This window comes from Natator depressus, chromosome 8 (assembly GCF_965152275.1).
Source record: "Natator depressus isolate rNatDep1 chromosome 8, rNatDep2.hap1, whole genome shotgun sequence".
NCBI classification, from domain to species: domain Eukaryota; kingdom Metazoa; phylum Chordata; order Testudines; family Cheloniidae; genus Natator; species Natator depressus.
The window spans coordinates 1,051,678-1,065,396 of NC_134241.1; the positions used below are offsets into that span (position 1 = coordinate 1,051,678).

Here is a 13,719-nt window from a genome sequence, read left to right on the forward strand (position 1 = left end):
TCACATGGTAAAAGGATCACCAAATCATCAGGACACGGCTGCCCCTCGAGCAACCTCGAGACCTTCTCACTCATGTCTCCCCCTTTGCCCGTTTGTGACTGTTTCCTGTGCCATTGGTGATTTACATGGCACCACCTCGGGGTGGGGATTACACCTGTGTTTTTGTGAAACACCAACACACTGCTGGGTGCTCAGAAACTATGTCACAACAAACAGAGGACTCAATGAATTACTTAAGATGTCACCACTTTTGAGACGGGACCTTCACCGGGTCACCAGTGTATTATACACTTGTTGAGCCTCTCTCAGTTTGTCTTCCATGCCCAGTGGGGCAGCAGCTGCCTGTCTCTGTTTTGTACCGTGGCACGCATGGATGGCAATCAGGAAATAACAACTAATATAAAAAGGGCAAGCGGCAGAGTAAACCTACATGAACAGTAAACACACAGCAAAATTAGTGGAAAGTAAACTCAAATTCTAAAATTCTTCCAGTTATAATTGATGGTGGTTTTGTAACACTGGCTGCTGGATCAGATTCCTGCCCCAGTCTGACACACAATACAGTTTAGTGGATCAGGTCTTTTCAAGGGAGGACAAAATAAATTCAGATTTTATTTTCACTGCCACCAAATAACCTTTATTTGAAGGTGTTTTAATTTACAGTTGCTCCCTGGATGATGAAGACAGTTGTGTTGGACTCTATTCCCCCCTCAGTCCCCTGGTATACTACTCCTCTTATTTTAAATAAAGCTGTCTGCACAAGGTGGGGGAGAAAACAGACAATTTTATTTAGAGTCTAATGCTAGTAATAGGCTAAATACAAATATAGAAAAATAGAAAAGGAAAACCGAATCAGGCTTGAAACAGAAGTTACTTGTAAAATCTTTACATATAGGAATTAAAACTCTAGTATTATACTGAATTGTAAGTGATCAACACAACAAAGCCATAGCGGTTCCTCTGCCCTTGTCTCTGCATTAGCACTGGCGATGCTATCCCTTGTCAAAGTTGTAGTTTGACCGATTATCCATTCCCAGGGACGGGCCCCTGAGCCTTTGACCTAAGCACTCGGCTGTCCACTCCACACACTAACCACATCAGAGTTCCATCCAGGCTACCGTAAAGCTCTGTTTTGCTCTGAAAAGTGACTGTGTAAAATTGGCCTAGTGGAGGTTCCATGTTCATTGCGTCTCAATGACTCTCTATTAAATTTTCTTAGGTTAATGCTGCTTTCCTAATGGCCAAAACTGTAAGCGTCATAGACTCCAAGGCCAGAAGGGACAATTATGTGGACCTCCAGCAGAACAGAGGCAAGACAACTTTCCCAAAATAATTCCTAGACCAGATCTTCTAGAAAAAACATCCGGTCTTGATTTAAAATTGCCAGTGATGGAGAATCCACCATAACCCTTGGAAAATTGTTCCAATGGGTAATTACACTCATTGTTAAAAATTTGCCCCTTATTTCCAGTCTGAATTTGTCTAGCTTTAGCTTCCAGCCATTGGATCATGTTATCCCTTTCTCTGGTAGACTGAAGAACCCATTATTTAAAAAAATACCTGTTCCCTATGTAGATACTTCTAGACTGTAAACAAGTTATCCCTTAACCTTCTCTTTGTTAAGATCAATAAATTGAGCTCCTTGAGTCTGTCACTATAAGGTATGTCTTTTGGTCATTTACTCATTCTTGTGACTCTGCTCTGAACCCTCTCCAATTTATCAACATCCTTCTTGAATTATGGACACCAGAACTGGACACAGTAGTAAAACAGTGGTCTTACCAGTTCCAAATACAAAAATAAAATAACCTCTCTACTCCAGTTGGAGACTCCCGTTTATGCATCCCAGGATCGCATTAGCCCTTTTGGCCACAGTGTCACACTGGGAGCTCATGTTCAGCTATTTATCCACCATGACCCCCAAACTCTTGTCAATCATTGCTTCCCAGGAGAGAGTCCCTCATATGTAAGAATGTTCTACGTTCTTTGTTCCTAGATACACGTTTCTAACCATATTAAAATGTCTATTGTTTGCCTGCACCCAGCTTACCCAGGGATCCAGAGCACTCTGTACCAGTGACCTGTCCTCTTCATTATTTTCCACTCCCCCAATGTGTGTGTCATCTGTAAACTTCACTGATGATGATTTTGTTTTCTTCCAGGTCATTAATACAAATGTGAAATAGCACAGAGCCAAGAACTGATCCTTACAGGATGCTGCTAGAGACGCACCCATTCAATGATAATTCCCCATTTACAATTACATTTTGAGACCTATCAGTTAGCCAGCTTTTAAGCCATTTAACGTGCACTATATGTTTGTTTCATATTTTTCTTTAATCAAAATGTCATGTGGTACCAAATCAAATGCCTTACAGCTTGCTCTTGGACCTGAAAGCCAAGCCAGGTTCCTTCTGGTTCATGCATCACCAACGGAAATATGAGTCTGCCAACAAAACTCTACCTCAGCTACACCTAAGCAACTCCACTGAATTTCCTCAGGTGTTGTAAAACTTTTCAGAACTATTGAATGATGGGAGCCCCTGAAGACCCCATGAGCTCCTGTACATTCCATCCCTCTGCAGATACCTCCCTCCTGCTTCCCAGACCACCTCACCTGAGCTGAAGCTTCCATCTACCCACACTCTTCCAGATCTAATTCAGCCCACGCATCCCACGTGGTTCTCTCCTTCCTGCTCCTCACCTCATAGACAATATGAATGTCAACACAGCAACATTCATTCCAAAATAGCCTGTGGGTGAGGAACTCCACAAGCTTCCTAATTAACCCCTTGTAATAGTTAATTAGCTCCCACCCTAAAAAACAGGTGGGGCATCAGCCCTTGTTGAGACCAACAGAACAAAGCAAATGTGGTCGTTAGGCTCAACTGTGAGAGAGAAAATGAGCCAAAAACAAATTGTTCAAAGAGCAGAACCTGGTTTTCCTCCAGACTTTCTGGAACCGACCTACACAGTGTAAGAGTAAGTTGTAACCTTTCAGGGAAAGCCTGGAGGTGAAAACTGGCTTATAAGAGACAGACACTCACTTCTCCCTTCACTATGGAGACGCTAATCTCTCTCCAAAATATACTTCAGCTTTTAGACCAATATGTCAAATAAATCATCATGAAATCAAACCACCTCTCTCTACTCGGCACTTTATTGGGAGATATCTAAGAACACGACATCACACGTTGAGTGCAGTTAGGTGCCCTCAATGTTCCATTTAGACCAGTCAATAACATGATGTTTTATATTTTTAACTTAAAGGATTACAGAATGCACACACGCATGGCCACACATGCACACACACACTCTTAGGTGTAAATCGAACTCCTTACCTTGTGAAGAGAACTCAGACTGGGAAGCAAAACGGCAAAGCTCTGATTCTGAATGCATCACATCATTGTTTGGCTTATCACATACATTCAAACTTTTCACAACTAAGTCTAAGTGATTCTCCCAGTCCTGGTCTGTCAGGTCTCCCTCAAGCCCCGGGGAAAGGGTGGGAGGCCTGTGCTCCAGGCACTCCTTTCCCTTTAGTGAAAAGTCACTAGAATTCAGGCCCCCAAAGGCGCCCCTGGAGCTCTCTTCTTCCCTAGATCTATGGACGTGCCGACTGGTTCTAGCACTGCTTTGGTTAAAACGCTGCCATCGCTTCTTGGGTGCTACATGGTTTACTACATCGTGAGACTCATCCCCCAGGGAGCTTTCGCTATTCAATTCCGAATCCAGCTCTAGGCCCTCACCATTTTCAGCAGAAGTGCAACTCTCAGTATTTTTATCAGGTTCAGGCCTCTTTCTGATACGATCTAAATTATCATCAGATGAACACGCAGAGTCTTCATCAGTGGAGTGTTCCATGAACTCAAGAGACTCTTTCCTTGCAGTTTCTTCTATTTCATTACCAACAAGACTAGTAACTAAGCCCTGCATATCCCTGCGCGGGAGGGATGCTTTCTCCGCTATATTACTGGAGACCTGATTTAGAGGCTTGCTCAGCCCTTCTAATTTTAAATCTTTTCTGATTGATGTTGCATTATCTACTAGCTTGGATGACTGCTTAGATTGTGAACAGTTGTGTCTTGAGATGCACTTTGTGCCATTCGTACCAGAAAGAGCAGTATCCGTGGGCTCCCTTTTGTTAGTACTCCTCCCACTTATCTTGGCTGTAGCGCTGCACGGAAGAGAGGATTCACTGGCACCAGGTTTCTGACATGTTGCTTCCAGAACGCAATCCCCATTTTTTTCTAATTTATAAGTGGATCCTTTTGCAGCCAAAGCCTTCAAGCCACTTGCAGAGTTACTTCCAGAGGAACTGCTCATGCCAGCATTTCGATACGGGACCATGTTCTGAGCTGACATCAGTTGCTGCTCTTTTGTCTTACTATCATGCATATCTTTCAACATCATTAGCAAGGTGCTGAATTTGTAGTCTGGCTCAATGGGCAAACGACTCTGCCCAGAGGCAGAAGAGAAGAGTAAGGGTGCTGTGGTCTTAGGTGCCCCATAGTCACTAGCTTCATCACCAAGAGACCTATAGGATAGCTCCTTCAGCTCTGAGAGGACATGCTTCACCACGGCAGTCTCTATTTCAGCAGAATCCCTGGCTCTCTCATGCACATTATTTAATGGTTCCTGACTATCAACTTTCCCACTTTTGGCAGGAGGACCAGTGAAACCTTTGGCGTCAGAAGAGCAGCAATTCATGCCACATTGCTCTTCTAGGAGAGGGGGTTCTGTCACAGCAGCACTCTCCTTGTGTTTGCTTCTTATACTTTTGAGCCGGGGCACTTTGATGTTTTTCAGGTGGAGATTCAGTTGATTTGTAATCCCAATGTGGGAGCTTTCCCGGCAAACACTCTGGCGTGTAGGGTCCTTATCTGCAAGGGAAAGATGGTCATTTCTTATAGCTGAAGTACACTCTAGAGCAATAACAGGCATCTCAGTGTCTGAGGCTGCTCCTTGGAGCTCCCCATCCACAGATTCAGCATCACTTCTGCCACCTGGAGGTCTGTGATCTCTAGATGACCTTTTCCTGGCTCTTCTGTTGCTGTTTTGTGAGAGATACATGGAACATTTACTGTTTACCCTCATCCCTGTAGAGAATTCCTTCTCTTCTTTATCTGCAGAGTCACTGATCTCCAGGGCGCTGCAAGCTGCTTCAGAACTTTGGTCCCCGGTATCTAGATCACTAGTTCCATCATCTGAGAAGGAAGTCAGCGAATCGGACTCAGTTTGCTTCTTCTCAATAGCAGCGTCAGCTGTAGAATAGTGTACCTGTAATTTGGAACTGCAAAGAATGCCTACGGGGCTTTTCTGTTTCTCTGTAGAGCTGCTGGAAAGCAAATCCACTTTCAGCGTGTCCCGTAGGGAGTCACCATGAGGGGCCTGATACTCCTGTTTCAAGGTTGTCTTTTCAAAACGTCTTTCTCCAAAAGAAGAGAGCAAGTAGTTTTCCACGGCACCATTGGATGCTGTTAGGCTGTTTGCTATCCGGCAAAGTTCATGTGATGCATGTTTATCTGGCAGGTCCCCAGCAATCATGTTTCTAACTATGTTCTCTGGTGCCTTTCCTCCAATTTCTCTCCTAGATGCTTCCAGTCTGGTGCGGCTCTTTTTTACTCTAGTCCTTTTCCTGCTGTCAGAGCTCTTTTTCACTTGTGATTTAGTGCATGACCTTCCCTTCTCCCTGGCTGAGTGTTTGGAGTCAAATGCCAATGATTTAAAACAGCCATTCAGCTGCCTGTCCGGTTCCATTACAGGGCCATTAGTGCAGGATTCCAACAGCACATCCTCACTGTTCAGCTTGCTGGGATTCTGACTACACTTTTGATCCTCAGTCCCCTTGAGAAGGAATTCTTCTGCATGTCCAACACTGACTTCCCATTTCGCCATAAACCTCTGAGGAACCTGAATGTTTGAGAAAACACAAAGAGAGGTTACCATCAAATAAACATTTAGCGGAACCATAAAGTGAAACAACACATAAGAGATACAAGTGTATCTAGTGTATGCAAAATGCAGCAGCAGTCTCCAGGACAGGAGTCCAGCACCTCATGGCTAACATGGCTCCTGGACAGCACATCCATGAAGCACAGATGCATAGGACTCCAACTGAACCCAACCGAAATCGCTGCAGAACTGCTTGGATCACAATACTAGTAAATTAGTGTCCTGTGTGCTTTCCTAGTGCTATTGAAGCTTCTGTAATAGCAGCCCTATAGGGTTCTGCAATGTGTGTCATACCAACACTCTCAACCCTGAATCATGTCCGACATCCTTCTTCCAGTGAAAGAGGGAGGCATGCAATTCCCCCCCAACCTGTCACTACTGACAAACGGGGTCCCTGATGGTACTGGCCTCCCTCAGGGACTGAATGCACTGGCCTCCCAGCATGCACCTAATGCAGCAACCTGGACAGCAGCTATCAGGAAGGAGAATCCGACATTGGCCCCCTGCGTGGCAGGGCAGAGCACCAACCACTGGGCCATCAGAGGGGCCTCAGCATGCATCTCTCTAAAACATGCCATAAAGAAAGCCCTGGTTTGCTCTGTCCCAACCCTTCTTGCTTCCATTTATTTCACACTACACTTCAACTTGTTCTCCCTACAGCATCCCCCTTCTCTGCCACCCCACGTACAAACCCACCGCTTTCACGGGGATTTACCTCACACAAACCCAAACACACTCTGCTGTTGCTTCTGCTTAGAAGGCTCCCAGGATCCATACTGAGTTTTGTACCCTTCACACAAAAAGAGGTGCCCAGGGCATTGGATAGGCTTTTTAAAGAAGACTGGCTTTCCATCAGGGTTTGTTGCTCTTAGCGACGACAAACTGTAGGTTTTCGTTACTACTCCTGAACCAAAATGAATCCCAGCTCAGGGCAGCCGTTTGATTTCCCACCACTTTTCTTTTAAAGGGTGATCTACAGAATCTCAGCTGACTAAAGAATGGCAAATAACCCAGTGTCACAAGGCAGCCAGATCCTTTGCAGCTCTGCGGGAGACCCTGGCGGGCGACCCCCTCGCGGATACAAACCCAGAATATCAAGTAAGCAATGTGTCTGGTTTACATAGATGCAGCTATGCCAGCACTACACCCCAGCAATTCAAAGAACTGGACTCAAGCCATAGACCTCCTGAGTCTTGGGTGCACAGAGTTAATAGACACGAGGCTGGGAACAAAGGCAGAGGACTGCAAACGCTGAATGAAGATGTGAGGAATATCCCCCACACAAAAGGAACCAGGAGAAAGGAAGGCATGTGTATAAGAGTAGTGAATCCTCTGGTGCTTTTTACTACAATCACCCAATCACTTACACTGAGACAATTAGATCTGTCCCTTAACAAAGCAGCCACTACTGTCAGCAGTTAAACTCTCAATATAAGATACAACTGCTTCCCTCTTGCAACCATCCAGTGGCCCTCTGTATTCCTTCACTTTAATAATGCTGAACTGGTGAATTTCTTCAGTCATCTTTATGGCAGGAAGCTTGTATTATATTATGTTGTACAAAGGCATGTCTGCTCCAGGGTTGTATCTTTGAAATAGAGGCTGCTTCATGAGCAGATGATATGCTAGACTATGCAACTCCCTCCCAAAGTCTGATTGGTGAGGCACTTCCTAAGTCAAATCAGGAGGAACTCTAAGTGCTTATACAACTTATTACAGAAGCAGGGTTCAAAACACTATTATTGTTTTTTCTGTAGTGGTCTAATACAGAATGGAAGCATGATCTGTTCCTGAGTCAGCCAGGAGAGGTCACTGGAGAGCAAAGTAAGTTACTTCCAAATGCACACTTTTAATCATCATAACTGATATTTCACATCCATAGAACTGTTTCAGAGTAGCAGCCGTGTTAGTCTGTATTCGCAAAAAGAACAGGAGGACTTGTGGCACCTTAGAGACTAACCAATTTATTTGAGCATAAGCTTTCGTGGGCTACAGCTACAGCTCACTTCATCCGATGAAGCTCACGAAAGCTCATGCTCAAATCAATTGGTTAGTCCCTAAGGTGCCACAAGTCCTCCTGTTCTTTCTCCATAGAACTGTACTGTTGAATAAAACAGATAGATAGTGAGTATGTCAAACTGTGACAGGGTGACAACTTCTCCACCTCTCCGAATGCTCTCGACAGTAACTTACAAACTACAGACCATGCCCTTAAATAGGAGCATGTCTGGAAACTCCTTGTGGCTTAAAAACTCTGATCATCACAGGAATTCTGCAAATCAGTTTACCAGCTGTGCCCTCACAATTATCACTGCACAAAAACATTTTTAGGGTGCGTTTCCAGACATACAAGAACAATTCGGCTGTGCAAACGCAAGCTACTTTTTAATCTCAGAAAAGAGTGAGCAAAGCAAGCTACCAAGAACAGAAGCTTTACCTTGTGCTTGTAGCCTTTTTCTTTTTGCTTCCCTCTTCTCCGAAGGACAGGTAGCTCTTCAAACTGATATCTGCCTTCAAAAAGTACAATAGCTTTTCCTGCAACCCAGGCTTTCTCAGAAGGATCTCCTAAGGCATCTACGTAGTACTCTCGATACGGTCTCCGATTGGAAACTATTTAAAGAAATTAAACAGGATTATTGTCTTGCTTAAAACAGCATACTAGTGTGGGAAAAGAAGCACAGAAAGTTTATTAGTAGATTCTCCACACATTCTCCTAATAACATCTTCCCAAAATCCTAAACAAATGCCAGCTAGGGGAACTCCTAGTCAGAGAGTTGGTGGGTATGCTTTTGTCTTAGTTTTCCTTGCTTTTAGTTGGTATTTTGCATCTTGGAGAGGAGTTTGCTGTTAAATAGTTGACAGACAGTTTGCTTCCTCACTGGAGCAAAGACTTGGAGTTTGGTGAAAACAACCCAACCATCTCCCTCTGTGACAGGAAATTAATATAAAGTGCAACAAACTTAATTTTAATCCTCTTAACGATCACACTGTCCAGTCCTCTAGATCAGCAGTTCTCAAACTTCAGCAACCCAAAGACCCCCATTTTGATTTAAAATTTTTCACGGACCCTCAAGCCCCGCTCAGCCGCAGGCCACACTAGGGTTGCCAACTTTCTAATTGCGCAAAACCAAACACCCTTGCCCCCACTTTCCTAAAGGCCCCACTCCTTCTCTGAGGCCCCACCCCCACTCACTCCAGCCCCCCTCCTCCACCCTCACTCACTTTTCACTGGGATGGGGAAGGTGCAGGAGGGGGTGAGGGCTCCGGCTGGGGGTGTGGGCTCTGGGTGGGGCTCGGGGTGCAGGAGGGGGCTCCAGGCTGGGGCCAAGGGCTTTGAAGTGCAGAAGCAGGCTCATGGCTGGCACAGGGGGCTGAGATGCGGAAGAGGGTTCTGGCTACAGCTGGGGGCACAGGCTCTGGGGTGGGGCCTGGGATGAAGGGCTCGGGATGCAGCCGGGGGGCTCCGGGCTGGGGTGAGGGGTTTGGAGTGTGGGAAGGGGCTCGGGGCTCCACACTACTCCCAGAAGTGGCAGCCATGTCCAGCTCCATGGTGCATGGAGCGGCCAGGGAGGCTCCGCACGCTGCCCTCGCGCCCACAGGCGCCACCCCCGCATTTCCCATTGGCCACGGTTCCCCAACGTGCAGGAGGCACTGGGAGGGAGGGGGAGGAGTTGTTCAGCATGGTCTGCGGACCTCAGTTTGAGAAACGCTGCTCTAGATGGTTGTGAAAACTGCAGGTAGGTGGGATGGAGATACACAGAAACTAGATACTTTGGATTCATTCACGTATTTCCTCCATCTCCCGAACCCCCAGAGAGAAGAGCCCTGCTGTCTCTGTGCTGGAATCTGGGAGAGGAAACCCCCAAACATCATCCAAGGCCTTAATTTCCAGCTTGTTCAGCAGATCATTGCCCAATACTGAACATCTATCCTGGACTCAGAATGGTGGCGACGACAGGTGTAGGAATCTAAGGAGCAGAATATAAAGGTGTTCCAGCTAGTCCTTACTCTGAGCGTGCATGCAATCTCTGAGATGCTGCGCAGTTATACTGGATACCTGCATGCGCAGGGGGCATTGGGAGCCCAAGGCAAAGGCAGGACTCCTCTACAAGCACGGATCTGGAAGCGCGTGACTGCTTAAAAGGTGTTTTCTCGATAAGGGCATTCAATGAGCACAGCAGGGTGAAGGGATGAGAGGAACTGTAACGTTGGGCTACGTGGCATGCTGAAAGGGAATCCTGTGTGCTTGTGAAAGGTGCTGGAGTGAGGGCAACAGAACAAACATTACAGGCCTCTTCCCCACACTCTCCCGCCAGCACATCCCCACCCTGTTCCGCAGGGACCACCACTAACGGGGACAGGGCAGTTCAGTCTCCGTGGGCAATTCAGTCCTTGGCTTCTCTGCTGAGACTGCCAACAGCAGTGCCACTCCCAGCGGTGTTCTAGAGATATGGGCATCAAGGGTTAGACTGAGACCACCCACTCACTTACCAGACAGGACACAGGACAGCACTCGGAACATGGTACAGCATAAAGACTTTTGGCAAATACTGACCTGACCTAGTGTCAGGCCAAAGAGAGGCAAAAGATTGCACATATCCTATTCCCAATCCCTGAACCAGCCAGTCTCACTGAGGAGAGGAAAACTGCTTTAAACAAATCACTACGTCACAGACGAGACAAGCCCTCTGGGTAAGTGATGGGTTGGAACCAACCTGCCTGGCTTTGAACAACCCAGTGTTTGTTTCCATAACAAGTGCAGGGAGTAACAGCCAGGTGGGAGAACTTGTACGTTTCAGAAGTAGGTGGACAATGCTGGAAATTCCATTTGCCCAATAGCATCAAAGACCTAAGGTTTAATTGGTGCCTAAAGTCGTTTAATTAGGGAAGGAGATAGAGCACAATGGGGCAGGGGGGGAACCAGGGAAAGAAAGATTTCTTCCACACCTGTTCTGATCTGAGCAGGAGCAGAATGTGCGGGGAGGGCTGTGGTCCGAGATTATCTAGGACAAGCACATCAGTTGGACCGTGTTAACCAGCATATTACCTCCATTCCAAATTCGCATTTTAGAAGTAATTGCACACAGCTGTAAGCTGACTGGGAAACAACCATTCCCACTAGATGCAGCCAATAATGGAAAATGCCCATTACACGCTCTCAGGAGGTGTCACAGTAGCCAGAGTACGACATTTAAAAAAGAACATAACGGTCACACCGGGTCAGCCCAATGGTCCACCCAGCCCAGTGTCCTGTCTGCCAACAGCAGCCAGTGCCAGACACCCAGAGGGAATGAACAGAACAGGCAATATCAGAGAGATCCATCCCCGCCGTCCACTCCCAGCATCAGGCAGAGTCTTAGGGATACCCTGACCATCCTGGCTAATAGCGATTGATAAATCTATCCTGCAGGAACTTATCAAAGTCTTTTTTGACCCCTTTTATGCTTTTGCCCTTCACAACATCCCCTGGCCATGAGTTCTTCACACAACGCACAGTCAGCCTGTGGAAGTATTTCCTTCCGTTTCCCTCAAACCTGTTACCTATTCACTTCATTGGGTGACCCCAGGGTCTTGTGTTATCGGAAGGGGCAAATGACACTTTCTCTAAGTCATTCATGATTTATAGACCGCTCTCATCTCCCCCGAGTCGTCTCTTTTCCAAGTTGAACAGGCCCAGTCTCTAATCTCTCCTCATGTGGAAGCTGTTCCATCCCCCTCATCATTTTTGTTGCCCTTCTCTATATTATTTCCAATTCTACAATATATTTTTGAGATGGGGCAAAGAGAACTCGTACAGTATTCAAGGTGTGGGTGTACCATGGATTTACGAAGTGGCATTATTATATTTACTGTCTTATCTCTTTCCTAATGGTTCCTAACATTCTCTAGCTGTTTTGACTGCTGCTGCACATTGAGTGGGTGTTTTCAGAGAACTATCCACAAGGACTTCAAGATCTCTTTCTTCGACCCATGTATAGTTGGGATGCATTCCAATGTGCATTACTCTCATAGAATCATAGGACTGGAAGGGACCTCAAGAGGTCATCAAGTCCAGTCCCGTGCACTCATGGCAGGATTTTTGTATTTATCAACACTGAATTTCATCTGCCATTTCATTGCCCAATCACCCAGTTTTGTGAGATCCCTTTGTAATACTTCCCAGTCAGCTTTGGACTTAACTATCTTCAGTAACTTTGTATCATCTGCAAACTCTGCCATGTCACTGTTTACCCCATGTTTCAGATGATTTATTAATATGCTGAACAGTACAGATCCCTGGGGAACCTATACTGTTCAACATATTCAAAAATCTGTGGATAATAGGTTCCACAATGGCTATGAGCCAGGATAATAAGGGATGAAACCCCATGTTCCAGGTGTCCCCATTCTGAAAACTGACCATTTATTTCTACCCTTTGTTTCCTGTCTTTTAACCAGTTACTGATCCACGAGAGGACCTTCCCTCTTATCCCATGACTGATTATTTTGATAAGAGTCCTTTGTGAGGGACCTTGTCAAAGGCTTTCTGAAAGTCCAAGTACACTATATCCACTGGACCCCCCTGTCAACGTGTTTGTTGACCCCCTCAAAGAATTCTAATAGATTGGTGAGGCATGATTTCCCTTTACAAAAGCCCTGTTGACTCTTTCCCAACATACTGTGTTCATGTGTGTGTTACTAAAGTTAGGCTTACTGGCCTGCAATTGACAGGATTGCCTCTGTAGCCTTTTTAAAATATTGGTGTCATGTTATATCCTCCAGTGACCCAATAGAGATGCTGATTTAAATGATAGGTTACATACCACAGTTAGTAGTTCTGCAATTTCGTATTTGAATTTCTTCAGAATACTTGAGCGATACCATGTGGTCCTGGGGACTTATTACTGTCTAATTTATCAATTTGTTCCAAACCCTCCTCTACTGATACCTCAATCTGGGACAGCTCCTTAGATCTGTCACCTAAAAAGAATGGCTCAGCTGTGGGAATCTCCCCCACATTCTTTGCTGCAAAGACAGAGCCAAAGAATTCATTTAGCTTCTCCACAGTGGCCTTGGGTCTTCACAGAGAGCCCCTTCAGCGCTTTGTCCAGTGGCCCTACTGACGTTTTTCGGTTTCTGAAGGACTTAAATAAATTTTGCTGTTAGTTTTTAAGTCTTTTGCTCGTTGCTCTTCAAATTCGGTTTTGGCCTGGCCAATTATATTTTTACATTGACTCGCCAGAGTTCATGCTGCTTTCCATTTTCCTCAGCAGGGCCTGGCTTCCCATTTTAAAACGGCGCCTTTTTGCCTCTAACCACCTCTTTCATTCTGGTTTGCCATGGTGGCATTTTTTTGGTCCTCTTTTTTTTTTTTTTTTTAAACTTGGAATATATATGTAGTTTGAGCCTCCGTTATGGTTTTATAAAACGTTTCCATGCAGCTTGCAGGCATTTCACTCTTGTGACTGTTCCTTTTCATTTCCATTTAACTAGCTTCCTCCTTTTTCTGTAGCTCCCCTTCTTAAAGTTAAATGTTACTGCAGTGGGCTTCTTTGGAATCCCCCACCCACCCACAAGGATGTTGAACTGAATCACATTATGGCCACTATTACCATATCCTGTGATCCACTTAGAACTAAATCAAAAACTGCCTCCCTCCTTGTGGGATCCAGGACGACCAGCTCCAAGATACAGTCATTAATAGTGTCTAGAAATGTTATCTCTGCATCCCGTGCTGAGGTGACATGTACCCAGCCAATATGGAGATAGTTGAACCCCCCTATT

At 45.6% G+C, this 13,719-nt stretch overlaps 1 protein-coding gene across 3 annotated transcripts in view; it reads right to left on the bottom strand.

Moving 5' to 3' along the window:
* The window catches only part of NSD1 (nuclear receptor binding SET domain protein 1), a 140,321-nt gene that overhangs the window by 84,465 nt on the left and 42,137 nt on the right, over positions 1 to 13,719 (bottom strand). Inside the window, exons 3-4 of one of the 3 annotated variants that reach the window (XM_074960139.1) lie at positions 8,393 to 8,565; positions 3,342 to 5,913 (exon numbers count right to left, since the gene is read on the bottom strand). In XM_074960139.1, coding sequence (XP_074816240.1) covers positions 3,342 to 5,913; positions 8,393 to 8,565 — 2,745 coding nt within the window. The remainder of the gene's footprint in view (positions 1 to 3,341; positions 5,914 to 8,392; positions 8,566 to 13,719) is intronic. The other 2 variants (XM_074960141.1, XM_074960140.1) reach the window with 2 other exon arrangements.